The 27,594-nt window shown below is 50.9% G+C and overlaps 1 protein-coding gene across 1 annotated transcript; it reads right to left on the bottom strand.

Annotated features, from left to right (window-relative positions):
• Window positions 1-6,126: 6,126 nt before the first annotated feature.
• Window positions 6,127-11,909, bottom strand: Klhdc7a (kelch domain containing 7A). Its single transcript, XM_048426656.3, has one exon. The coding sequence runs from the start codon at window positions 11,867-11,869 to the stop codon at window positions 9,560-9,562; it is 2,310 nt and encodes a 769-aa protein (XP_048282613.3). The 5' UTR covers window positions 11,870-11,909; the 3' UTR covers window positions 6,127-9,559.
• Between the last annotated feature and the right edge of the window lie 15,685 nt (window positions 11,910-27,594).

Raw genomic sequence — 27,594 nt, 5'->3', positions numbered from 1 at the left:
GAGTCTAGAAGGACCTAGTGTGGTTTGGGGTAGCTGCCGTGCTGTGATGCCCACTACCTTCCTCCTTCAGTAACTTGTCATTGGGTTCCTGCCTAAGTCAGGTCCAGGATCTGCATACACCAAAACCCAACAGGCAAGACAGCCAGGGAGACCTTGGCTCCTGGGACCCACAGGAAGCTCAAACGGGGGCCAACACTGAGATCCCAGGGTAGAATCAGAGGCAAAGCCCCCTGTTGCCCCCTTCCCTTCTTTACGACGCTGGGGAGTAGCTCCAGGCCTAGTCATTGCTTCATGGTTATGCAACCTTGAGCAGGTGGCTTCATTCAGTTTTCTGTGACTCAGTTTCCTAATTTATAAAACAGTGCAGCGTCTAATAGGCAGGATTGTTCTGATTAGTAAATAAAAGGATATCGCACAGTGGTAGTTGTTCAGGGTGCTCAAGGCCCTGAGTTTGGTCCCTAACGCTGAATAAAGAAGAAAAGTAGATGAATTATCTCAAATAAAGTGCCTAATGGGTGTTAGTGGTTGCTGCTTAGGGAATTGAACTTGTGGTTGTGTGTGCATGCATGTGCAAAGGAGTACGTCCATCCATCCGTCTGTTTGTGTGGTGTGGAGGCCAGAGATCAGTTTTGATTGTAATTCCTTGGAGGCTGTCCATCTGCCTTGCTTTGAGAGCCTCACTAGAGAGTCAGCAAGGTTTTTCATATCCCCAGTGTGCTGGGATTACACGGGCATGACATCACTCTCGGCTTTCCCTCATCGGTTCTAGAGATCCGAACTCGTGTCTTCATGCTCGTACAGCAAGCACTTTGCTCCGAGCCAACTCCCTACATCTTTCTAAGATCTACATCTTAGATCTGTGCTCTACATCTTTCTAAGATCCTCCTCTGACTTGACTCAGAGCCCACCCTATCCCTCCCCTGTATTCCTGGACTTTGGCGACAGCCCTGTCCATCTGGAAGGACAAGGAGTTGGGTAAGTCCTCAAATGAGAACCCATGCTTTTGTTCTGGATAGAACAGAGCCCAGTCACATGGTTGAATGGTAATGAGCTTGAGGTTTGATGCCAGACAGATCTAGATGGTGTTCCAGCTCCTCTCCCTTGGAATTGTGTGACCCTGAGGAGGAAAGGTCCTTTGCTGTCTTGAACTCTTATTTTCTCAGTGAAGGTGGTGGTCTTAGCTTAGACTTCACAGGCCTGATATGGATTGCCAACGGCCACCAAGTCAGTGGCTCAAACCATGGCCACTTGCCTCTCATATGCATTGCTAAATCAGTGACTTGTGCTGGGTTCAGCCCTTGGTTCTGCTGGGCTCAGTTCTAGCGTCTGTGGTCAAGGTGAGCGGTTGACCTCAGTCCCAGTAGGGCCTTGATTTGCTGTTGACTGGGATAATTGCTCCATGTCATTGTTCTGTGGCTAGCCTGGGTTTGTCTCCACAGTGGCAGTCTTAAGGCTTCTCTGAGCAAGGTGAGCAAAATCTGTTCTCAGAAGGGCCTCTAGGACTGGGTAGATTGTCAGCAAAAGGCCTGTAGCAGAACCATGAGGATTTGGCTTAGATCACTAGCACCCACATTTAAAAAGGGTGTGGAACTGGGTGCCATAGCATTCACCTGTGGTCCCAGTTTAGCGAGAGACTCTGTCTCAAAAATATAAAGTGGAGAATGACAGAGGAAGACCTGACCCCTGACCACCACATACATGAACACATATGTGCATATGCAATTCACAAGAACACAGACACAGATCCATACATACACCACACACACACACACACACACACACACACACACACACGTTCAGTTTCCAAGCCTCCCACAGAGGTCAAGGCAAGTCATACGACTAGATTCTAGTAGTGAAAGAATTGATGGGCAAGAGAGTGAGAAACTCATTTACCACACTTTGTTTGAGGATAAAATGAAATCACAGAAGCCAGATGAAAGTGGCCTCTGCCTGTGGACCCGGCTATTTGGGAGGCTAAGGCAGGTGAATCCCTTGAACGCAGAAGTTCAGCGCTAACCTGAGCAACATAGCAAGACTCTATGGCGAAGCTTCGTTCGGAAGGGTCATGGGTTGGAGAATTGTTTGACTGTTGATGAGCTTCCTAGAACTGATTGGTCCCTGAGGATTCCATGTTACCAATGAATGGATCCTACCCTAATCAGTGGGTTCTGTTGATGGAATTGTAATTGGAACCATCTAATTATGATGCAAGATGGTATTAAAGGAGGAAGCAAAGCCTCGTTGAGGGAAATAGGCCACTAGAAAATTGAAATTTGCCTGGTCCTTTGACACTCTCTGCTCTCCCCCCACCCTGGCCTGAGCAGCTTTGTCCCACCACATGGTTGTGGCCTGGAAGCTCTGCCTTGACAGAGTCATACACAATGGATCCAGGGGTACATGGTTGACCCCTCTTGACCCATGAACCAAAGTAAATCTCTACTCCTTTAAACTGTCCCCAAGTATCTGCCACACTGGGAACACCTGATGCCCAAGTCTCCTTAAAAATGAAACATATTTTAAATGCCACAGAGAGCTTGGGTGGCTTGGGTGGCATCTGTCTGGAACTCCAGTAGGAGGATGCCTGCTTTGGGATAATGACAAACACTGTAAAGTTTGTCACTCATATTGGTTTAATAAAACGCTGATTGACCAGTAGCCAGGCAGGAATTATAGGCAGGGCAACCAGACTAGGAGAACTCTGGGAAGAGGAGAGGCAGAATCAGTCACAAGCCAGATGCAGGGGAAGCAAGATGAGAATGCCTCACTGAGAAAAGGTACCAAGTCACATGGCTAAGCATAGACAAGAATTATGGGTTTAATTTAAGTCATAAGAGTTAGTTAATAAGCCTGAGTTAATAGGCCAAACAGTTTATAATTAATAAAAGCTTCTGTGTGTTTCTTTGGAACTGAATGGCTGTGGAACCAGGAGGGACAGAAACTTCCATCTACAGATGCCCACAAGTTTGAGGTTAATGTAAAGTTTTAGGTCTATGTAAAGAGTTCCAAGCCAATTAGGGCTACTTAGCAAGACTCTGTCTCAGGGATGGAGAGATGGCTCAGTGGTTAAGAGCACTGACTGCTCTTTCAGAGAACCCAGGTTCAGTTCCCAGCACTGGCATGGCAGCTCACAGCCTTCTGTATTTCCAGTTCTAGGGGTTCTGGTGTCCTCTTCTGGACTCTGTTGGCACTAGGAACACATGCAGGCGGCACACAGACATATATTCAGGCAAATTTACTCACACACACAATAAAAAGATAAGTTTTTCTAAAAAAATCCTTTTACAATAAACAATGAGTTTATAAGCCTGGGTGTTGAATTAATATGTAGATAAGGATTGCATTTCTCTCTGGAGATTCTTAGCATTAAAGATGGATCTTAGAAGATTACACTATTCTGGGCACTGATCCTAGAATGAGCAGAACCCTTTATTGCTTGTACAGGTCTTGAAGTCTCTGGTAATGATATTATCTCTCTTTCAAATGATGGCCCTCTGTCTGCAAACTTGGACCCTCTTGTCCCCTCAGATCACACAGTTGGAGGCTTCTGACTCCTGGCTAGGTAGGGGCTATGCTTTGGTTGGGGACAGAACGAAAGTACACAAGACAGAACTTTGGCCTTCTGCAATTCTTAAGATAAGAAGATCTCCTGACCAGAATCTCTGATAGGAGGAAAGCTAAGGCCTAATGGGAAAACAGAAGAAATTATGGGGATCTGGGAAGAGAAAGGAGCCACTTACCTTGGAATGTGACTGAAGCCTCTGACTGCGAAGCACACGTTCCAACAGGATTAGCAGCATTTGCAGTGAAGGTTTTCCCACAAGAGAACTCCTTCCACACATGGGCTGTTTTCTTTTTGATGTTATTGTTTTTATTAAATAGCAATGGCCCAGCTTCACAAGCCGAATGGACATTACTTTGAGTAGGGCTTTATCCCTTCCCCAAGACATTCTCTGGGCATCTCCAATAAGACCTTGTTTATGTGAATGTACCCTACCTGCCTGAATCCCTGAAAGACTGAGTTTGCTTCATGAATTGTCGCCCTGCAGGAGCCACCTACATGTGGCTCTGCAAAGACAATGAAGTGCAGGTCTTAAGAAAGTTCACGCGGTCACTCTGAGGGGGTCTTACTTTCTTCCTGTGGGCCTTTTTCCTTCTCTTGGCCCCTATCTTCAAGTCTATACTAACATATATTTATTAAACCCCATTCAACTTTTAAAAGAAAACCACTTAAATAAAGCAAGGTCTCATGTAGCCCAGGCTAGCCTCAAATGTGCTATGTAGCCAAAGCTGGCCTTGAGTTATTCATCTTGTCTACACATCACAGATCTGTGCTATCGTGACTGGCTTAAATAGTAATTTTTTTTAATGGTACATTGTCCCCTCCCCATTTTCCTCTGGGCTGTGAAGATAGTAGCCAAGCCACACACCCTACCTTGGTGGCAGTGAAGGATGGCAGCTTCCATCTCTATCATGAATCTGCAGAGCCCTGGGGCTGAGAACGCTGGTGTTTCCATCGCTTTGCGCACTAAAAAGGCCACGGAGACTCAGTTGCCATCTCATTTTTTTGTTTTATTTTGACCTGCTTCTCACTTTTCAAAGGACCGGAGGCTGGGAGCTGTTTGCCGAGCCTTCCCTCCAGGCTGTCCTTTCTTCTGTTCCCCAGCTCCCCGAAGGGGCCTCCTGCCCTGGTTTCATCTCTTTCTGCAGCATCCTCGCATCTGCCTAGAGGCTGCTTCTAGCTGGAGCTTCAGCTTCAGGGGACTCCCAGGGGGTGGGGCAGAGCCACTAGGCTCTTTCAGGTGAGGCTGACAAAGTCTGGAAGCTCTGGATGTCTGTGCTCATGTCTCTCCCTGCCAGGGTGTGCCCTCCTCTTGCTGAGGAGTGGTTACTCCCAATGCATAGGGGAAAGGTGCTTCTCTGTTTGGAGCTGGAGGGTTTCCAGGGGGCCTGCAGCTTTCTGATATTCCTCCGAACTCTAAATCATCCAAAGAAAATGGCAGTGTTCTGACCTGGGTAACCACCAATCAGCAAACAGGTTGGTCCTGAACTCCCCCTCCCTGCCTGACACAGCTGGTGTTACGTGTCTGAAACCCAGATGCCCTAAAACAGGACTAGCTTTCATCTTGAGAGACCTCAGACCTCAAAAAAAAGAGCAGTACAGCTTAATTCACAGACAACCTGGCTTCCCCAGAGGCCCTGAGCAAGGGAGCTGGGGTGTCGGGAGTGGTGTGGGGAGGACCCTGTCCTTCCAGCTGGACCCTCCAAGACAGCTGGGAGTTCTTTTGGGGAGTGTTCTGGAGCTTTTGGCTTGAGATTTTGGCTTAACAGGAAGTATCTTGTTCTCACCCTGTGCCCCTGGAACTTGCTGGGGACAAACCCATTTTACAGATGTAGGTACTGAGAGAATGAAGAAAATATCTTTGGAGCTGAAGGTTCATAAGCAGAGCAGGTTCATGGGTAAAGTGAGATCAGAAAAATACCAGGATTGGGGCTGGTGTCCAGCCAACTTAAGGTTGGCTTCCAGCACACTTCTTTGTTTAGCATCCCGAGATGGGGTCTCATGAATCCCAGACTGATCTCAAACTTATGATATAGCCAAGGATGACCTTGAATTTCTGAGCCTCCTGGCTTTACCTCCCAAGTGCCAAGTTCGTACACATGGTCCCACCACGCCCAGTTATTGCAATGTCAGCGAGGTAACGCTGGGCTTCATGCCTGCTAGGCAAGCACTCGACCAAGCCACACCCCCAGCCCTCTAACACACTTTAAAGAAACAAAGTCCTCAAATTTTGCCTCTAGGGAAAGTTTGTCCTTAGACTCTCTGAGCCCCATTTTCCCACCTGGAAACGGGGCAGTGGTAGTGAGGAGTTGTGTACAGAAGCGTGTGTAATGTTGATGACGTCACTGCACTGAGAACCCTGTCTGAAGGATGCCTGGGCCCTCCCTCCCACCAGCCAGCTTTGACTTTCTCACTGTGCATTGCCAAGGTCATCTATGTGTCCTACGGTTCGAAAGGGGCAAAGCCCCAATTCTGGGTAAATGTTAGAGGCTATGTTTGTTTTGGCAGCCCTGTGCTTCCAGATAGGGCTTGAGCTGTCTTCTCTGGTTCTGGTGGAGGCTTCAGAGAACGAGGAAACAAAGACCATTTTATTTATGACAGGAAAAGAAATCAACAGGGGGGACAAATCCACAGGCCCAAAGGGAGGGGAGCCTGTTTAAATAGAGTGAGATGCGTTCACTTGCTGGAATATTCTGTGACTATTGAAATGATGTTTACCCAGGGTTTGTAATAACACGGAAGATGCTTATTCTGAAAACGCCGTGTGCAGAAGGAAGCAGCAGAATTGTATGTTCAGCACAAACACACCCGAGCAAAAACCAATCCAAACAAAACCCACAAACGGAAGAAAGGGACCCGAGGGGCACGCACCCCAGCAGGAGATGTCTTTGGGTGGCAGAACTGAGTTTTCTTACGCCCTTCTCTATCTTCCAGTTGTCTATTTATTTTTCTATAAAGGGGCATGGACTGGCTTAAAGTGGAAAATAACCCAAACGTCATTTTCCTCCCCCCAAAAGCAGTAAGAACTCTTATTAGAAAAAAGCAAGACAGAAGGTCCTCAGAGAGCCGGCTGACACTTAGGTCGCCTGGAAGCTGAGGCCAGGAGGTCAGCAGACCCTGGTCTATTCCCCAAAGTCAAGTGAGCAGCCTAGATTCCGAGCCCACAGGAAGCAGATGCCAGCTCACTGTCCCCAGCTGTGGACATGGACATGGGTACCTGTGACTCCTTGGTAATTATGCTGGCCGTTGCCACCAAGTTGGCTTCTCTCCAGATCTGTCATCTACCCTTCTTCCACCCTGCAGTTGTCCTCCCCAGAAGCAGCTCTGTTCCTCAGCCTTTGTGGTAGAACCATTTCCCTTCCTGCTCGGTGCTTCTCCCCAGTTCCTCCTCAGATACCGTCTCATCAGGAGGCCTGACCAGAGCACTTCCCTGGCTTTGCCCTGGTCTTAGCGGTTACTTGAGCTAAGTTCAAAGTCTCTCTTCCTGAGCTTAGTCTATGAACCAGCCTGCTCTCCTCCATTGGAACACTGTTTCCCCAGCCACAGAGCCGTGCCCAGTCCAAACAGCCCGCACAGGTGTTCATTTCACCAGTGAACTCTGACCACCGTGTCTAAGCTGGGTTCACTGGGTTACTTGGCTTCACTGTAACCACTTCCATCCCCCAAACCAGCTCCTCAACAAGCCTGCTCTGATGTGCCAGCTCTGACCTATCAGCCATGACTGCTGGGTTTCGGTTTTGAACAGTTCGGAGGTCAGGGATATAGGAATTGATTGGTGATGTCTGACCCACATAGCATAAGGGAGGCCCAACAGACCGATCTCAGCGGCCCCTCTCTCTATAAAGACCACGCTCACCATTTGCTGGTTCCTATCATTGATGTGCCTCAGGCTTCTGAATGTCTCAAATGTGTTTTCTCTTCTCTTGGACAGAATCTATCCCAGACCCTTCTCAGGTCTTCTCAGCTTGGCTGGGGTTTTACCTTCTGTCTGGCTCATGGCCAGAGGCTGCCCTCAGACATAGGCTTACTTGTGCCTGGGATCTGGAGATATCTTCCAAAAGCACCTTGTCTTGACCTGGGAACACCATGCCAGGTAATCAGATTCTTTTTTTTTTTTTTTTTGTAATCTGATTTTTGTTTGGGCTGCCAGCTCACAAATCATGACATGGAGACTTATTATTAATTATGAAAGCTCGACCTTCGCTTAGGCTTCTCCCATTAGCTCTTCTAATTCAAATTAGTGCATGTATTTTAATCTATGTTCTGTCAGGTTGCTTGTTACCTCATTGTCTCTCTGCACTGCCCAAGCTGCTTCCTCCACATCTGGCTGGCAGCTCTGCCTTCTTCCCAGAGTTCTCTCTCTGCCAGGAAGTCCCAGCTATACCTCCTGCCTAGCTATTGGCTGTTCAGTTTTTTTATTACACCAATCACAGCAATACATTTTCACACAGCATACGAATATCCCATAACCTTCTTTGACTCTCTTTACTGAAGTGTTCCCTCCCACCGCCCCGATGTTCTTCAGAGGTTGATGCCTGAGTATTGGCATGGCCTCCCTCCCTGAAGACCCACCATGGCCCAGAGAGCCTTTCTTACTCAGTTCTCACTCAAGAATCAGTCAGCTGATTCCTCCTCCCAGGTCCTCAGCCAGGGATAGTCGCCTTACATGGTCCAACAAACACCTCTTCTCATCCCCATGCCAACCTCCTCCTTGGTCTACATTTCAATCCTGCATCTTCCAAAAAGTCCCCCAGCCTCAATTTTAGCAGCTGAGTGGCCACCCATGGATCTGCTTGGCCATCATTGGGATCTGGGGAGGACTTTAAAGGGACACAGAGCACAGAGAGTTCTTCGCCCCCTTGTCAGGCCCACCCCAAATGTGACTCACACCTCGTGGTTCCTGGGTGGTTCCAAGAGCATCAAAATATTGTTTTTTATCTCCCTCAGAATGGAACACGGGCACAGCAGAGTAAAAGGTGAGACCAGGTCCTCTGTCTTCCTCCTGGAATTGGGTCTCCTTGGATGTAAAAGTCTGAGGGCTTGGAAGTCCCACTGGAATCTCCCCTCTCCTTAGCTCTATCCTGGACCTGCTTCTCCCTGTTGCTTCCCCTCTGACCTGGCCGACAGGATGGCTACAGACAGGGAGAGGACCGTGCTGACGAGCTCAATGGTGGTGGCTGTCCTGGCCGGCAGGCAGAGAGGATTTTGAACGCTGGGGAGAGTGCTGTGGTCAGGAGGGAGTGGGCATGGCAGTGGGCTGGAAAAACGGAGTCTAGAACCACATCCGGACCCCCTCTCCCAAGACTTCAGCAGCGCAACGACTGATGTTCAATTAGTGTTCACACAGAACTTGTGCTCAGATGGAGGCTTCTCTTCCTTCCAGCCCACAGAGCTGGAAGCAACCGAGAAAGAAAAGCGGGCCTCGGTCAGTGTGCTTTGCAAACAGGGGTCCCTGTCGGTGCCTTCAGTTTTAGCTCTGCCAGTCCTTCTGGCTGAACCTCCGGGTATCCTGAGCTCCTTCCTGCTCCTGTCCAAACCTGCTCCTTCAGTTGTTCCCACCAGTGTTTTAGACGCTTCTAGATACTTCAAAGTGGGTCCCAGTGCTGGTCTGTGGTCTGTGGTGGATCACAGAAAGCCAAGCAACTTCAGGGGCCCCGAGGGGTCCCCGGCACCTGGAACCGTGATCAGGATAAGCCTACGGTCCCGAGTTTCAGTGGGGTCCTGAAATAGCCCTTGCCAGGAATTCTAATTTGAAGTATAGTGCTGGTCTATCATTCACACAGTTGTAGACACCCACTGTCCTGGAATGCTGGGCCCTGGCTTCAGTGTTTCAGCCGGCCTGCGAACCAACCACGGAGGTGCAAGAATTCTCCAAGGCCCTGTAGCCTATGGCGGAGAGATAATTTTCTACCCCTCTAAGAGGTGTTCTTTCCTACCTCTTATCCGGAGTGATGGGAAGAGAATTTTGCTGCATCCCCATGGAGCACCTCAGAGGGATTGTTAGACAGGGGTTTGAGGCATATCAGGGAAAGGTAGAGTCAGGACGGCAGGCAGAAGGGTGCCCCGTGCAGCAGGGAAACCCTGTAGCTCGTTAGGCACAAACCTAGGCGAGATGTGGTCGGCCAGGAAACAGAGCATGCGCTTGCGCCCAACACAGTAAATATGATCATCCACCACGGCACACTGAAAGGCTTCAGGGTAGGGCAAGCGGTACGTGGCACACTCATACCAGAGGCGGGTGCTGGAATTGCAGCGGTACACGCTGATGCCCAGGCTACGGTTGAGGTCAAAACGGTAGAGAAAGCCATTGACGGCCACCATCTCAGCGGTGCGGTCCTTGCTGCCCCCCGTGGGGCCCGCCCACCAGCGCTGTTCCTGGGTTGAGAATCGGAGTAGCAAGTAGCGCAGGCTGCCTCCAGTGACAAAAATCTCATTGGCGCACACTGTGGCTGTGTGTGCCAGGGCAAATGTGTCATTAGGGAGCGGCGGGGCAAAGGTCCAGCGGTCCACTCGGGGGTCATAACGCTCCACGGTGTTCAGACACTCACCTCCAATGGCATAGAGGTGTCCCTCCAGGGCCACCAGCCGGCAGTGCGGCCGGGCCTGGTTCAGTGGGCACACCTCACTCCATATTGCAGTCAGTGGATTATAGCAGAAGACACGGTTGGAGGGTTGGCCCCCAGGTCCCTGGCAGCCAGACACCACGAACAGATAATTGAAAAGAGTACAGACAGCACAACCCCGGGACATGGCCTCCACGGGCAGCTGGACCAGCGGGTGCCAGGCATCCTGCACATTGTCATAGCAACAGAGGCTGCCACTGTCTTCCTGGGGACACACGTCGGCCACCACCAGGCGCTTGTGGCCACGAAACCGTCGCTGGAGGATCAGCTCTCGTTCTGTCCCACTCAGGCCCCCGTAGATGGCTGTGCTGCGAAGCACCTGGAGATAGTTATCACTCATGACCTTGTAGGCTGCCTCCTTCAGAGCCTCTAGGCCCTGCCTCTTGGCCAAGGTTAGCACCTCAAAGCAATTGCCCAGGTCCAGGTGGACTTCCTGAGCTGAAGCCGGGGTGAGCTGGATGTGGAAGAAATTGGTCCCAGCTACGAGTTGCACGTGGGGCTCCCCATGGCTGCAGGCTGAATCTATCTGAGCTTTCTGATCCAAGTGGGCAGGAGGGGGCGTCCTGAAGCCTTCAGGCTGCAGCTGGAGCTCTGGGTTCTCAGCGATCTGCAGGAGACTCACCTTTCTGCTGAAGCCTGGTGTGGAGGGGGCTGGCACAGGAGGTGGGGTCGTGACTTCAGCTGTATTCTCTGGATTAGGAGCTGGGTCTCTGGAGTCGGCTCCTGTGACCAGGGGCTCTGGCCCAGGCCCAGGGGATGGAGCATCAGTTAGAGTTGCCATGCAGGGGACCGGCCTGGAGACAGCCTTCGATGTGGACTCCACAAAATAGTCATATACCCTGCCTTTCAGCTTGGGCCCTGGTCCCTCTGCCTTCTGGATAATATTCTCCTCCATCCGGATCCGCGCCACGGATGAGAAAGTGTAGGAGGAATTGGTGGCTCCTTCCCGCTGCTGCGTGGCCAGGCCCATGTCTGCAGCAGCCTGGAGGGCCCCAGCCTCTCCTCTGCTGACCCCTGTCACATGGGTGAAGGCCCAGCTCTGCTTCATGTCACTGCTCACCACTGTGGGATCAGCGCAGCAGTTGGGGGCTCCAGAGCAGTTGGTTTGCTCTGGGGGTCTGTTGTCTGGCCATGGAGAGCTCTTGTCACCCACCCAGCAGCCGCCCACTCCTGGGGCAAGTCTGGCTGGGGAACTTATGGATTCACATCCCAAATAAGGGAGGTGGGGAGGGCTGGGCTTACCTCTAACAGCTGTTCCGGCTTCTTCCTGGCCACAGCAGGGAGGAGGCACCTGCTGAGAGTCTGGGCTCTGCCCTCCCTGATTCTCACCGGAGCCTTTCCTTGTGGACTCCCCAGATCTGGGGGTGACTAGTTGGCAGGAGTCTCCTGGGTCCTCCAAGTTGCCTTCCAGTGGGGCCCCGGCCCCCTTGCTGGTCTTCCTGCGTCTTGTCCCCCTTGGCAGGGTCCCTGGAGAAGCCCTCTGGAAGGCAGCTTGCCCCCAGCCCTCTGCGTCATCATCTGCTTTGTTACTTCGCCCTGCTTGCCCAGCTGGAGCAGGCCTGGACTTGTAGAGTTTGTAAGCCGCAGTTACCAGGAGCAGCGCAGCTGCGGACAGCACCACCTTGCTAGTCAGCTGCATGTCCAAATGCCAGTCGTAGGTCTCTGCTCCAGCTCCGGTGGGAAGCATGCTGGCCAGGGACAGAGGAATGCCAAGAATCTGATTAATGATTGCCCAATAAGGACCAGTTCCTGGATCCTGCTGCAGAGTGGGAGGGAGTCCCTAGCCGGTTCTGGCCAGCTGAGTTCCTGGAGCAGAGGTGATTTTGTGTTGGCTGAGGTGGCACTGGGGCAAGGGATGGCTAAGGTCACTGCTGGCCTCTTTGGATCTTTCCCTGAAATTGGGGAACAGGGGTCCTAACCAGAGGCTGAACTCGAGATCAGCCTCCTGCCGCGGCTGGAGGGCCCTCGGAGTATCAAAGAGGCAGGAAGCTCTGAGATCTGTCACCTGATACCTGGAAGCATGTGCAGCTGGATTTTGTGTGCGAGTGTGTTTGTTTTCTCTTTTGCAAATCCTTGGGTTGGAGGCTTGGGCAGCTTTTGTCATGGTTCCTGGGGCAGGTGGAGCCACAGGTCCTGGGAGAGTAGGGAAGGTCCTGGCCCCAACAGGGGGGTCAACATTTAACTGACCAGGCGAGGAGGCAGTAGGGGAGGCTGAATCTGGGCCAGCAGCCAAGCCACCTGACCAGGCTCTTGACCGCTGGGTCTGACAAGTTGAGGGGAAACCAGCCCTGCTGAAGCAGAAGGGGAAAAGCAGCACATCAGCAGGCAGAGAAACTGAGCCTCTAGAACACACCCTCTTCTTTAGGAGGAGCCAACCTCCTAGGCAAAGAGATCCGTGGAGGACGGACACCCCTCAACCCTCCTAGGCAAAGAGGTCCATGGAGGACGGACACCCCTCAACCCGAACCCACACTCGTGCTAACATCAGCACTGCGGACCGTGGACCCAATCTGCCCAAGTTTGCTATTCACCATGTGACCTCAGGGGAGTAACTTCCCTTCTCTGTGCCTCCATTTCCCTATCTGAGAAGTGGAGGGGGAGGGATGGCAGGTGGACCGGCTCAGGTTGTAGTTAACATGTGTTAGGCCCCTTGTTGCTAAAGCTCTGGGACTCTCAGTTGCTCCTATTCCCCCTCCCTGCACACACCAGGGTCCTCTAAGGGTTCTCACGGGTGGGTGCCGAGGTCGCAGCTGCAAGGGAATTTCCAAGTCAGTGAGCAAGAGCTGGGCCCAGCCCCGCTCAGTGGAACCCTCCATCCGTGCCCAGGATTCAGGCGGCTGCGCTACCTAGACACCCTTTGCACACAGTCTACAATTTTGGTGTTGGCTTCTAACTGCAAAGTGAAAGTAAGATCCATTTGGAGGGCCCAGAAACTTGGTTCTGAGTGTGCTGACCTTGGGAAATGCTACACTTGTGTGTGTGTGTGTGTGTGTGTGTGTGCGCGCGCGCGTGCGCGTAAGTAGACGTACATGCCATAGCATACACGTGATGGTCAGAGGCCAACCTTAGGAGTCTGCTCTCTCGTCCCACCACGTAGAGCCTGAGTACTGAACTCAGTTTGCCAGGCTTGACTGAGAGCTTCTACCCACAGAGCCATCTTGCTGGCCTTCTAGGATCCTTACTCCCTTATCAGGGTGACCCTCTACTCCACAGCCTCAGTTTACCCTTTTGCGTTATGTCCAGGTTCAGTCAAACTCCAGGCCTCCCTGGGCCCTTCCATGGTCACCTCACTGAGCTCTTCATCCTTCTGAACTGGCTTTTCCTTCCTCAGTCTGTTTCCCAGTCTTTATTCTATTCAAAGGCCTTGAGCAAGGTGTTTGTCTTCTGCACGACTGACCCCTAGTGGTCCAGTGGACTTGGACTTGGTGGACCAGATCCAGCAAGGGAGGGGCTATGAGCTGAATCAGGTGGGTTTCTGGTCAGGTCAGAGCGTATGCTTACACATGAAATGGTGGTCTCCACCTCTCAGGGCTCTACTTGCGAATGTTTGAAATGTGGCTTTATTGCTCCTTTGTTACAGGGAGGCCACCAGAGCAGAGAACGCAGCCGTGAGAAGAGGGTTTGTCTCTCATGGTCTGCAAGAGGAGCGGGAGAGTCTACCCTGGGGTGGGGGGCGGCTCCAGGAAGGTCAGAGCACAGAGGGAGAGGGGAAGTCAGGGCTGAGCATTGCTAGTCGGAAGGTCAGCAGCCACGATTCATGCAGAGAAGGCAGAAGAAGGAAGGCTCTGGGGTCCCTGGAGGCAGCATCTCCCTTCCAGGGTGTTAGGATTCTAGTTCAGGCCTCCATCTGCAGGTGAACACACGCTAACTAAAGGCCATAAATTACAGACTTTTTTTTTTTAAAGTCTCCGTTTAGAGAAAACCGAAATGAATAAATGAAGACAGAAGTGAAATTAAAAGATAATTGGAAGCTTATATCGGGCTTCTGTGGATGCGCCTGCCCGCCACCAATCTGGTCTCCTGCGTGCTCAGGCAGGATAAATTGAGAACTCTCATGGTAGCCCCAGGGGAAGGCTGAGCCCCCACGTGGATGCCACACAGATCAACAGGCCCATTCTGAGAAGGCAGTTTTGCATCCGCTAGGACTCTGCTGTGCCCAGCTCAGTTTTCCAGGGTGGAGCTCGCAACCCTGTTGACCATGGTGGGTTAAACCCTGAATAGAGAGCCCAGGACTGAGGAAGGTTGGTGTGGAGAATGAGGGGTGGGGACACTGGAGAAGCGTGGAAGACAGATGTGTGCCCTCTTCATGTACAGTGCGTGCCTTCATGTGCCCAGACACATGAGGAAAGGTGTGGGGGACCTTAGGAGTGCAAAGGTCAGAGATGAGGTAACCCTGGTTTTGCCAATGGGGAAACTGAGGTTCAGAGTGTATGGGCCAAATGTGGGGGCTCACTCCTGGAATCCCGGCACTAAGCAGTCAGAGGGAGGTGAATTCAGCCAGCTTCAGTTACATAGTGAAACTATCTCAAAATACACACACACAATCATCCTCTCAAACCCTCATAAGTTCAAAAGAACTCACACTCAGTCACACACACTAACTCACACATTTATATACTCACATTTAGACTCAAAAATGAACAGCTTGTGCCAGAGGACCCGGGTTTGAGTCCCGCCTGGCGCTAATAGCTCTAATAACGATCGATACATCGATAGATCAATAATTGATCATTATCAATAATCGGGGAAAAAAAGTTTGGGTTGGAGAGATGGCTCAGCGGTCAAGAGCATTGCCTGCTCTTTCAAAGGTCCTGAGTTCAATTCCCAGCAACCACATGATGGCTCACAACCATCTGTAATGAGGCCTGGTGCCCTCTTCTGGCCTGCAGACATACACACAGACAGAATATTGTATACATAATAAACAAATAAATATTTTTTTAAAAAAGACTCAAAAATGCCAGGCAATGGTGGTCCACCTTTTAATCCCAGTACTCAGAAGGCAGAGGCAGGTGGATCTCTGTGAGTTCAAGGCCATCCTGGGCTACAGAGTGTGTTCCAGGGCAGCCAGGCTACACAGAGAAACCCTATCTCGATAAATAAACAAACAAAAAAGAATCAAATTCCTTTGTGTTCACAATACTTATACACTCAAATAAACACTTCTCACACAACATTCACCCTCACACACACACACACACAGACACACACGCTTATTGAATCACACTTTCAAACATTTATAAACATCCTCACAAACACACTCGCACATCACAGACATGTGCTCACACATACCTTTTTACACACTCACAACACCCTCAAATATACACATGTTCACACTAACACACACGCACACACATTGTTAAACAATCACACTCACAATCACACAACCCTCAAACTCTCTTCCTCACACATAATCATAGTCACACTAACACACTCTCACACATGCATAATATTGCACACTTAGGCACACACTCAAATGCCAACACAGTCACAGAGATACATGGAGTCTTGCATATGCGCAATTCCCACACAGACTCACAGCTCACATCTATACACATTCAGATATATACTCTCAGATGTATACAAGCACAGTCTCACTCACTTACACACACAGCGACATGAATTTACACATACACAATGTGTGTGTATACACACTTGCCCTCCACACATATTCTCACATTCAAAACATACACAGACTCTCACAATTCACACAAGTGTATTCAACAGAACCACATGAAACCACACCATCGTTTACACTTACACAATCTTACACACTCACATCACACTCACATAGTCACAGGGACACAGTCTTTACTAACATGCTCTGACACACTCGTGTCTGCCCACAGAATCACATTCTCATACACTTGTATATACATGAACTCACACAATACTCGCTCGTGCCTTCCCGCTTACACTGACACGCACCCACACAAAATCATATGTACAACCACACACAATGGGTCTCTCACACACAGACCACACTGCCACACACCATCACACACTTGTGCACCCACACACTTGCACCCTCACTCGGTCTCATGCCCATGTTCTCTTGGGCACATCCAATGGGTGCTGGGGTTATAGATGCAGGTCGCTGTGCCTGACTTTTGACATGGGCGATGGGGATCTGAAGTCAGGACCAAGGCTTCTTCAGCAGGCACCACACCAAATGAACCATCACCCCCGTTAGAGATGAAGACATTGCAACTCCTAGGAGACAAGAATGCCTCCACATTCAAGGTCTCTCGCGGAAGTTAGTTTCTTCTTTGACCTTGGACCCACACACGCACTTGGACCATAGACTGTCCACGTCCCAGGTGAGTACAGATCAGCAGCCGTAACACCAGGACTCAGGAAAGGACAAGGCATGCTGTGGTTGGTGAAAGGGGTCCTGGCCTGGAAAGAATTTCCAAGTCTTGCCATGAAGGGCTGTGCTGCTTAGATTTAGGAAATAAAATAAGCGCAGGTGGTGTGTGCCTGTGAATTTGATGGCGAAACTGACTGTGAAATTCATGGTTGCCATAGGAGACAGCAGCCTGTGCCCTGGTGTTTTCTTCCTGGGGCGGAAGGAGGTGAGGGCAGGAAACATCTTGAGTGGGAGCACGAGTCAGTCAAGTCTCCCTATGTGGCCAAGATCCCTCTTCACTGTGGACTTGGAGCCTGAAGCCACGCTAAAAACAGTAGCCAGAGCAGCGTTCACTGGGTTCCTTCCACCATTTTGGCTCCAGGCTTGAAGGAGCTGCAGACGCCACCTCCTTCAGCTCTCAATGGCCTGGCCAGGCTGTAGATTTACCTAGTCCGCTGCTGAATAAATCATCCCACGAGCCATTCTTGAGCAAGTCTTGCTAATTGCCCCAAAGAGCACAGCCTAGAAGCTGGTTAGCATGATAGACTTGGGTTCCACCATTGTCCCCCAAACCAAAAAAGTCTTCTTTTTAGATCCTGAATGAGTCTAGGGAGGGACCAGAAGTACCCAGACAGATGTCCAAGTCACCATGACCCTGAAGATCAACTGCACGACCCTGGAGATTGAGAGCACCTGTGCTGTCCCCCATCCTGAGGCAGTGGCTCCTAGATATTTGAGTTCTTGTGTGGTCTACTTCCTTTTAAATTTATTTATTATGATGATTTTTAAATTATCTAAAGTGCATAGGTGTTTCCCCCACTTGTACATATGTGTACCACACACATATGCATGTCTGGGGACTATGGAAGCTGGAAGAGGGCAGTGGATCACCTGGAACTGGAGTTACAGATGGCTGTGAGCTGCCCTGTGGGTGTCAGGAACCAAATTTCCGTCTTCCGGAAGAGCAGCCAGTGCTCTTAACCACTGAACCATCACTCTAGCCCCGAGTTTTATTATTTTTAATTGTGTGTAGATGCATGTGTTTATATGTGAATGTGAGTGTAGGTGCGTGCATGTGTTTTTATGTGCCTGTGAGTGCAGGTGCGTGCATGTGAGTGCAGGTGCATGCATGTGTTTATATGTGAATGTGAGTGCAGGTGCGTTCATGTGTTTTTATGTGCCTGTGAGTGCAGGTGCATGCTTGTGAGTGCAGGCGCATGCATGTGTTAATATGTGCATGTGAGTGCAGGTGCCTTCAGAGATGGTGGAGTCCCTGAAGAGGGAGTAGTAGATGGTTGTGTGCTGTCCCATGTGGATGCTGGAAACTGAACTCAGGTCCTAAGAAAAGCAGCCTTGGCCACCGACCCATCTCTCCAGCCTCATTTCCTTTCTCCCTCCCTCCCTCCCTCTCCTCTCCCTACCTTCCCTTCTTTTCCCTCCCCCCATCTTTCTATACAGGGTATTTTATAGACCAAGTTGACCTCAAACCGGTTAAACAGCCAAGGATGGCTTTGAACTTCCGATCCGTCTGCTGTCACCTCCCAGGTATTGCTTGTGTGGTGCTAGGGGGATCGAACCTTGGGCTTCCTGCATTCTAGGTAAACTCTCTACCCACTGAGCTACCTCCAGCCCCTGCGCCCCGTATCAGGAACTGCTGGTGGAAGTGTTCCTCTGGGCCTCAGTGTTTCTCTGTCCCTCAAACAGGTGTCATGGTCCCCATTTTGTGGGGTTGTTTTTCAGGAAACAGGTTGGTACGACCTAGAGGACTCACGGTGCCAAGCAGCCAGTACACAAGTGGTCTTGGGTAGGTGATGGGTTAGAAAGCAGTGCCCAGTCCTATGTCGCGGGTCTCCTGGACAGGATTTCATATGGACTTTCTCCCATGAATCTTCGCGCCTGCCCAGAAGGCAGAACAAACTCAGACACAGATGATAGATAGGTTGCTTACCCAGAATTGCACAGTTAAAGAGCAGGCAGTTGGGGGAGGCAAGCCATGAGCCTCCCAGGGCTACAGACTTGTTCCCAGCAGGGTGGCCTCCTCCTGATGTTTTGGTCTTGTAACCTCCTAGCCAGGACAAAGATGGTTTAAGGAGACACTGCTCTCACTCTGGCTACCAAACTATTGAAACGGTGAACCCTGGGATCCTTGGAATCTCAGGCTGGGAGAAGGGAGAACCTAAAGCTTGGGCCAGCAAAGGAAGAAAGTGTTCTTCTAGGAAAGAGCTTTACAATTTGTCAGACCACCTTACAGGAGAGGTAATGATGAGTCAACAGTGGGCAGGACCGCAGCTTAACCTGGACTCCTCAGATGTACACATCTGTGGCCTCTCCCTAAACATTAACCTCACATCTGGACCCTAGAGATGGACTTGGGGCTGTTATTGGATGTCTTAGTCCCTCTTCCCGATACGGCCATATTGAGAAAGTCTCTGTTTCCTGTTTTTACTATTAATTTGGCTGCTTTAGTTGGCTTGCCAGGAGCAGGTGGCTGAGTCTGGCTTGCTATGGCACAGGCTGTCTGTCACACCCAATCCAGTTACTGTCCTTCCTCTACAGGATCCCTGATGCCTCCCACCCCGCCACGCTGGCCAGCTGCACAGCGCTCCCTGGCCTGGCTCTTCTCCCAGACGTCTTAGGACACCTTTCTTCGGTTCCAGCCTTGCCTTTTCTGCCACAAGCTGGCTGCAGAACGTCCCGGGGCTCCCCAAAGCCTCTCCAATCAAATCTAAATGGCTGGTCCATTCTCCCCAGTCCCTGTGATGTCCTGGCCTCATTTGTCACTGTCTCCAAATACCCGTTCTGCTTCAGCCAAGCTCATCTGTTTACTGCCCCGTTGTCTCCGCCACCACACGGGCCATTTCTCTACTCACGGGGCTCCTCCCCGGATCTTTGCTGTACCACATTCACATTGGCAAAATCCAAGCTTGAAACTCATTTTTGTCCTTAGGGCCTCACACCAGGGCAGAAGTTCTCCACTCACTCAGACCCAGCCCTTAGCCACTCTGAGTATATCCTTAGGTGCCGGGTTGTGGCTGCAAAGATGAATACTCATGGAAGATTTTGGAGCAATTCTGGAAGGCTCCAGCCCTGTGCTAAAGGCAGGCACACATTGAATTCTTGAGCAACCCATATCGGATTGAGCTCCTCAGAGGGGTGGTAAGGTTTGAAGTATGAATTTTGGATTTCCTTTCTGCATGAAAAGGCCAAATAAGTTTAGAAGCACTGCATTGAGACCCCTGGGCCTCGATTTCTCCATCTCTAAAATGGGGCCAGTGAGACTTGCTACTAATGGTTGCTGTTGCAATCAGTTAAGGATACTGTGCCTTTGGGGTTCCAGCATCCTGTGGAGGGGCCGGGGAGGCATCCATAGCCAGAGAAGCAAAAACTTTCTGGGCTCTACATGACATTAAGGCTTTAACATAACACAGGTTGGCCACCAGATCTGCTCCAGGCCATTGTAAACCAATGCTTTGCAGAGGGAAGGTGCAGGGGGCAGAAGGTAGAGAGTGTGACTAAGTGAGAAGAGGAATAAGGGCTGCAGGGGGGACAGCCTAGACGCTGGCCTTGTGCTAAACAGCAGAACCTGCATTCAACCAGGAGGCAGCAGGCTGCAGAGGGGCCTGATCCCATGGGGACTTGATCCTTTGGGGACCTGGTGCTGGCAATGGAGGAACGTTGCTGAACACCTACTATGTGCCAGGCCTTTGTTGGTCAGTCCTCATGACAGGCCTGTAGCAGACATAGGACCAGTGTCCATTCAGTTATGGTTCAGATGGGTTTTCCTGGACAACCAGAGATATTTTATTTCCCAGACTCCTTTGCAGCTGGACAAGAGGCCTTTGGCGGAGTCACAGCCTGAAAGGGACAAGCCGAAGTGACCAGGTGGCTGAGTCCACAAAGGGAGGGGCGATTGTTTTTCACTCTGTCTCTCTCCCTCTCTCTCCTTCCTGGTGACAGGAAGTCCCCACCCCACTGCTACATCCCCAGTCCACCTTGAAAATAGCCTACTGTTGACTTAGTCACTGAGGCACTGAGCTTGCTGCTTGCAGAAGCGTCTAGATTGATATGGAATTCTGTGGTGGGGGTGGGATGCGATGGGAGCTGAGTTTTAAAGGATACATGAGGCCCTCTCAAACCACATCTGTTTGTACAAAAGCAGGAGTTGGGTTAATGGGCCCCTGTAGAAGTGGTCAGAATGAATTCCTAACTGGGTGGAATGACAGGGAATCAGGCAAACAGTGGCCCTTGAAGCAGGAAAGATCGAGGTGAGAACCAAGGGAGGTGTCTGAGGAGACGGCTCAGTCTGTGAAATGCTCCCCATGCTCCGAGTTCAGTCCCCAGACCTCATGTAGAAAGCAAGTCCATGGGTGAGCACCTGCAACCCCAGTGCTGGGAAGGGGAAGGCAAGAGGACCCCGGGCTGGCCAGTGTAGCTCATCAGTGAGCTACAGGGTCAGTGAGAGACCATGTCTCCTAACTGTGCTGGAGAACAGTTGAGAAAGATACCCGATGCTGACTTCTGACCTCCACACACATGCACACACATCAGAATACACACACACACACACACACACACACACACACACACACACATACACACACACGAGAGTGAGAGAGAGAGAGAGAGAGAGAGAGAGAGAGAGAGAGAGGAGAGAGAGAGAGAGAGAAAGAACACCTGGGAAGTAATTTATTTATTTGTTTTTTTGGTTTGGAACATTCCAGAAAAACCCAGGTCTGGTGGTTCCCTCAGCAGTCACCAAGCACTGGAAGGAGACCAGAGAAGTAACAGCTATGCCTGAGGAGAGGGGACAGTTTAAACCACAATCCCTTGATCCCTTGTTCAAGGTCCCCAGATACTACCCTAGGTGGAGATTACTTTTGGTTTTCTGGGTCCCAAGTTTTAATCATTTCACGTTCAGTAGCTAAAAGATAGCATTCGGCTTGTGCTTGTGGCTGCCTGCTGGGTGGGTTCTTCCCATGGCCGTCTAGGTGGAAGCAGATGCACACTGCCCATCTGACACTGTGTCTTCCAGGGCAGTGGTTTCTATCTGTGACACCAGCCTGCCTGCCTGCCTGCCTGCCAGCCTGCCTGCCTGTCACAGTTCCTAGGCAGCCGCCTCTCCTCAGTCAGAGCTTCTCCAAGCTGGAGTGACCTCAGACAGCCCAACCCTGGGACTGCTGGTGGGAGAGCAGAGCCCATGCAAAGGGGTGGCTTGCCCCAAGTCAGTGTGTCTGCCAGGACCATTGCTCCAGGACCCTGCAGGCCTCACTTACTCATGTGCTCTGGGATGGATCTACCCCTTGGTTTCTGCCCTATTCTCCAGATAGGCACCCCCTAGCTTCACGAAGGGGAAAGACCCAAGAGCAAAGAGACTTTGTCTGAGTCTTTTCCAGGAAGTGGAGGAGCTGGAGTTCATGCAAACTATTGTTCTCCTGCAGGATTCATCTCTCAGGTGCCTTCCCCCACCCCACCCCCAGGAGCAGCTGAGACAGAGCCAGGCAGAGGAAGTGACACAAAGCCAGGCAGGCCATGCCCGCAGGCAGGACCTGACTCCTCCTTGGTTGCTGATGAACACTTGCTGAATAAACAAATAAGGGTATTGATGCCAGACCAGGAAGTCTTTTAACAATCACCAGGGCCATGGGCGTGAAGAGCCCAGGACAGAACTCTATGATCCCTTTAGGAACTGAATGGCTGTGAGCCTGTGTTCCCAGAGCCAGGATCCAGGGGGAGGGTGGGAAGGTCACGGACAAAGGGAACACCTGGCCCTGACTCTGGGAGACTCTGCTTTGCCCAAAGATCATGGCGGAAGGATAACCTGGCCCAGCCTGCCCAGAGACTCCAAGATAGGAGCCAGAGTAGGTGCAGCCACAGAAGGGCGAAGGTGAGTGTCCATGGCAAGGACGGAGGACAAGAAAGGCTGAGCTTGCTGAGGTCTCTGAGGTCAGCAATGCGTTCTTTCAAAAGGCCCTCAGGGAGCACGAGGGGCAAGCAGGTTGTGCGGAGTTGGATGTCAGAGGAAGCTGAGAACAACCAACAGACGAGGTCGGGAATACGGTTTGGCTGGCGACGTGCTTGCAATTTGAGGGTGAAGATCTGGCTTCTATCGCCAGCACCCATGTAAAAGCTGGGTGTGTTTGTGTCTACCTGTGTCCCCAGCAGTGAGACGGCTGAGTCAGGAGGATCCCCGGCTCGCCAGCCTGCTCAGCGAACTCCAGGTTCCAGTGAGACACTGACTCAAAGTACAAGGGGGGCAGCTCCCAGGGAACTACACCAGAGGTTGACTCATGGCTTCCACACATGCATGGACCTCAGCCTACACACACACACACACACACACACACACACACACACACACATACACACACACACACTCTAAAAGACAGCAAAGCCACATGCTCCTAGGAGGGTTGAGCAGATTTGAAGAATAGAAATCTCCAAATTCAAGATCACCTGCCATTTGCTTCAAAAGCAAAAGCAGGCGGTGGTGGCACACACCTTTAATCCCAGCACTCGGGAGGCAGAGACAGGAAGATCTTCGTGAGTTCAAGGCCAGCCTGGTCTTACAAGAGCTAGTTCCAGGACAGGCTCCAAAGCTACACAGAGAAACTCTGTCTTGCTCCACCTCCTGGTCTGAAGTGAGTGGAGAGCTGGCTCTTCTCCTTTTGCCTGCAAGCCCCGCAGCAGGACCCTTCCAGGGACAATGGTGGGCAGTCCCAGGAAGGTGTCCAGGCTTTCTGCTCCTAGGGTCCCTGGTTCTGCTCCCCTGTGACAGGGGCTGCACTGGTCTTCCAATTCTAGAACCTGCTCCTTTTGAGTATTGAAAAAAAAAATCAGCACAAACAAGGACAATCATAGCCAGCCTTGTGCTTCCCGGCTCTCTAAATCCTGAACAACAATTCTTAGGGTCACATGCTAGGATGACTCTTAGGGAAACTGAGGTTCTAAGGAGCTGGATGATATGGAGTAGAAAGAAGTAGAAAACCTAGATGTGTCTGAAGTCTGCAGTCCCTACAGCACCTGGATTGAACTTCAGCTGATCTGTAACCCCCAAACTGGGCATCAGGCCATTGTCTTTCTGTGGCTGAGTTAAGGCTGGACTAGGATGGTGGCCAGCCACAGCAACCTGTAGAACCAGTTTTTCTTGCTGTGTCTTAGCTGGAGGCTGTCCGTGGGTTAGACTGCTTTTCCAGAACTTTCTAGACACACAATCTCCTTTTGTCTCTGTGTGCTGGGTGTGGATGCCTCTGTCAATGCCTCTGTCACCTGTACAGATTCATTGTGTTGGGGGCTAGGGAGCAGCTGTATGACTGGGTGGGAGTTCCCCAAGCTAGAATGGGCATTGCCTCTCTCACTCACCTTCTGAGGTTGCCGGCTCCAACTCTTTCCATGTTGGCTGCAGTTTCTATCTCTAAGTCGATGTATCCGTGATGGGTTCCTGTGGGTTCAGCCATGAATATGGAGTAGGTCAACCCAATGGTGGGTCGGGTGTGTATGGGCACTGCTCAGAAAAGAAAGGGAGGAGTGAAACTGTGTGTGCGCACACATGTGTGTGCACACGCGTGCATGTTCGTGCGTTCGCACGTGCTGATGGAAGAATTGGGTGTTCTCAGGTCTGATGGATTGTCACCTAAAATAAAGATGATGCTTGAGTGTCGCTCAGTGGTTAGACCACTTCTCTAACATACATAAGGCCCTGGGTTCGAAGTCCAACTCTGACAAAAAGAAAGAGAGAGAGAGAGAGAGAGAGAGAGAGAGAGAAAGAAAGAAAGAAAGAAAGAAAGAAAGAAAGAAAGAAAGAAAGGTGTGAGGGGTGACGGAAAGATCCCCAGATGGACACTCAAGAAGCCAGGACTTCATCCCAACTATAGGGCAAACTTGCTATGTGTCCCTGGGGACTCTGCAGGCTTTGGCTGTTTTAAGCCACTGTGTCAGAGATACCCAGGAGTGACACTGAGATACCCGTTAGGGCTAGCAAGATAACTCAGTGGGTAACGTGCCTGTCGTTCAAACATGAAGACCCGAGTTTGGATTCCTAACGCACACGTAAACAGCAGAGCGTGGCGCTCACATCTGCAATCCCAGCACTGGGAGAAGGAAGAGACAGGTGGCTGCTGGGAACCCAGTGGTCAGTCAGTCTCGCCCATCAGAGAGCATCAGGTTCATTGGGATTTTGTCTTTAAAAAATAAAACAGAGAGTGTCAGAGTAAGATCTCTGGCTTCTGGCTCGACATATGCACACACAGGCATGCACACCTACATACTAAGCCAACACACATGGTCTACATGCATACACATATAAGATATCCCTCTGTCCAGAACTCCTGTTATTATTTTTCCCCAGGGAAGCAAGGATATCTTGCTGACTCCCACTCACAAGCCCCTTTTCCATCTTAGCCTACCACACACCTGGGTTCCACACCTCAGTCAGGTTGGACTCCGAAAACTCCCCAGATCCTGAACCCCTGGCCTGCAGGGCTGGTCCTCAGCTGGGTCTGCAGGTGAGCACCCACACTTCTGCATCTCTGTGGGGTTGAGGTTATGGTGGGATTCCCACCCTCACAAGGCCAGTGGCTTCATTGGGCCTTGGAAAGCAAGATGTAGGATCCTTCTGTAGGGACAGTGGCGTGAATACTCAATGGCGTACAAAGAGAGGACCCCTAGATCGGCCCAGGGTGGGAGGATGGAGGAAGACTTGTTTGCACAAGGCCTTCAAGACCATGAAGTCCCCAGAGCAGCACATGGGGAAGATGGGAGTCGTCTGTGAAGAGGGAACAGGAAGAGTAGCTATGGGGAATAAATAAATGCAAGCAGGAGACTGTTATCTCCTGCTGTGAAAGCAGACCCATAGGCAGTAGCTGGGGACACACGCCAGAGGTGGCTCTGGTTTCAGCTCAGTGAGTGTTTGGTGACTTCTCTGCATATACTAGACTGCATATAGTTCTCTTGCAGAACTCTGAGGGTGCAGAGTGGATACTGCCTTTGCTCTATGGGACCATGTATGTAGCACAGACATAGAATTTATTCATCCATCAATCTATCCAACATCCATCCACCCATCCATCCATCCTTCCGTCATCTACCCACCACACACTTATCCATCTATCTATCCATCCAAACACTCATAGAACCATTCACCAAATGTGAATGCTGAGTGCTATCCTCTGACCACAAAGATAATTCATAAGTGAAATGGATAGAGCCTTGGTGGAACTCCGCAGCCCAGGGCAACCAGCCCTTCATCAGAGGCCTGCTCCCCTGAGGGAAGGGCCCCACTCAGGTAGGCTTCACAATGCTCCTCCAGATAGAAGCCTCCAATGGAATGTTATGTTGTTTAGCCTCAGGGTCCAGAGAACCAGGATGACTCTGCCTTCTTGCAAATGTGACCTATTGGACACAATGTCTTCATAATCTGATTCCCACTGTTTATTATCCTCTTTGACTTCCTTTGGGGATAAGTAGAATTTACTGGAAAATGTTTCAAGCCAAGGGAAGAGAGAAGGAGGCAGACACGGGCAGGAGGATGAGCTGAGTTACACTTCTGACTTCTTAGAGGTCCCAGTGTGTCCTCTGGGGGCTGCGGCTCTGGGAAGGCCCTGCAAAGTGGTCCCAGCTAGGGCAAGAGAAAGAGACTCCCCAGACTAAGCAGGAGCCTAAGGACTGTCTCCTTTGTGAGCTGGCAGTTGCAAAACTGCCTCATTGGGAGGAGCACCTAGTCTCAGCCTTGCAGGGGGTGACCTAGCCTGTAGGACACACCACAGCACCAAACTCTAGCAGAGACGAGCTGACGTCTTTATTTGTTTGTGACATGTCTTACGCTTTATTGTTGCTGCTGTTTCATGTTGCCAGGGATCAAACCCAGTATCTCAACGATGGCAGCCAAGTATTCTACCACTAAGATGGATATGCAAAGGCTTTGGGGTAGCTGGAAAGTACATTAAGCAAGGTCTACTTGGGTAGCCAAGGTTAGCCTAGAACTCTCCCTTCTCCCATCTTCACCCCTCCAGAGTTGGGATGACCCACCTGCGCCACCACATCTGGCCAGGAGTGTGAGTAAAATGGCAAGGAAAGTTGAGGGGCTTGACACCAGAGCGAGAGAACAAACGTGGTAATGAACAAAGGCGGAAGGGGGTCAAGCCATGCACAGGCTCGCAATGAGATGTTGATGTCACAGGGAGACCTTGCAGACTCTGCTGGCTTTCAGGGGGCCAAGATTGAGGCTGGGGCGGGATTAATCTTAAAAAAGAGCTGGTTGGTAGAATAAAACAATTCTCTAAGGCTGATCATCTGTGCCAGGTACCCTGGAGCCCTTCATCTCCCAGAATCCCTTGTGCTGGAGTAGCCAGGAGCCTGGTCCAAAAGGAGGAAGCTTGCATGGCCAGCCAGGCTGTGATCTGCGCTCAGACAGCCTGGTGTTTGGCCCCTCGCTCTTGACTGTGCAACTGAGCAGTCCCTCAGCAGGCGCCTTTAACCTTTTGACATCACAACATGACATTGTCATTAACAGAGTTCAGGCTTCAGAACCGCATGATTAAATTAGAAAATAAAACTGCAGAAAGAATCCTTACAATGTCTTAAGTAAGCTTAGGATTTTATGTTGGGCTGTGTTCACAGCTGTCTTTGGCAGCATGGGACTTGTGGGTGGAGGGTCAGGGGTGCCTTCAGGGAAGCAAGACTTGCAGGCAAAGCTGGGCCCCAGCTGGGTTTGCTGAGTGAGTATCTCCCAGGGCGAGGCTCCCTATGGAGATATGATCCTCGGGAATAGGCCGCAAGGATCCCCAAAGCATTTCTGAAGGATTTCAGAACACTGCAGCCTCCCCAGTGGGAGCAATGACAGGCTGAGAGGCACAAGCTTACCCTGGGGCTGGAAAGCAAAAGCTCCCTCAGTACACAAAGCAGCCCCAGGAGCCTGGGTGCCTCTAATGGAAAAGTGTGTGCGGTGCTTTGAAGATGATAGGGTTGTCGCTATTTGGGCTTGACATGCCCACCCCCTGCTGGGTGTCCTGTGTATGATGAAACAGCACTGGCGAGCTAAGGCCAGAGAACAGTGCAGGGCTGCCTGT

The sequence above is a fragment of the Myodes glareolus genome, chromosome 6, assembly GCF_982192425.1.
Source record: "Myodes glareolus chromosome 6, mMyoGla1.1, whole genome shotgun sequence".
In the NCBI taxonomy this organism is placed as follows: Eukaryota; Metazoa; Chordata; class Mammalia; order Rodentia; family Cricetidae; genus Myodes; species Myodes glareolus.
Note: the sequence above shows the minus strand (reverse complement) of the source record. Positions and strands in the feature narration are given on the sequence as shown.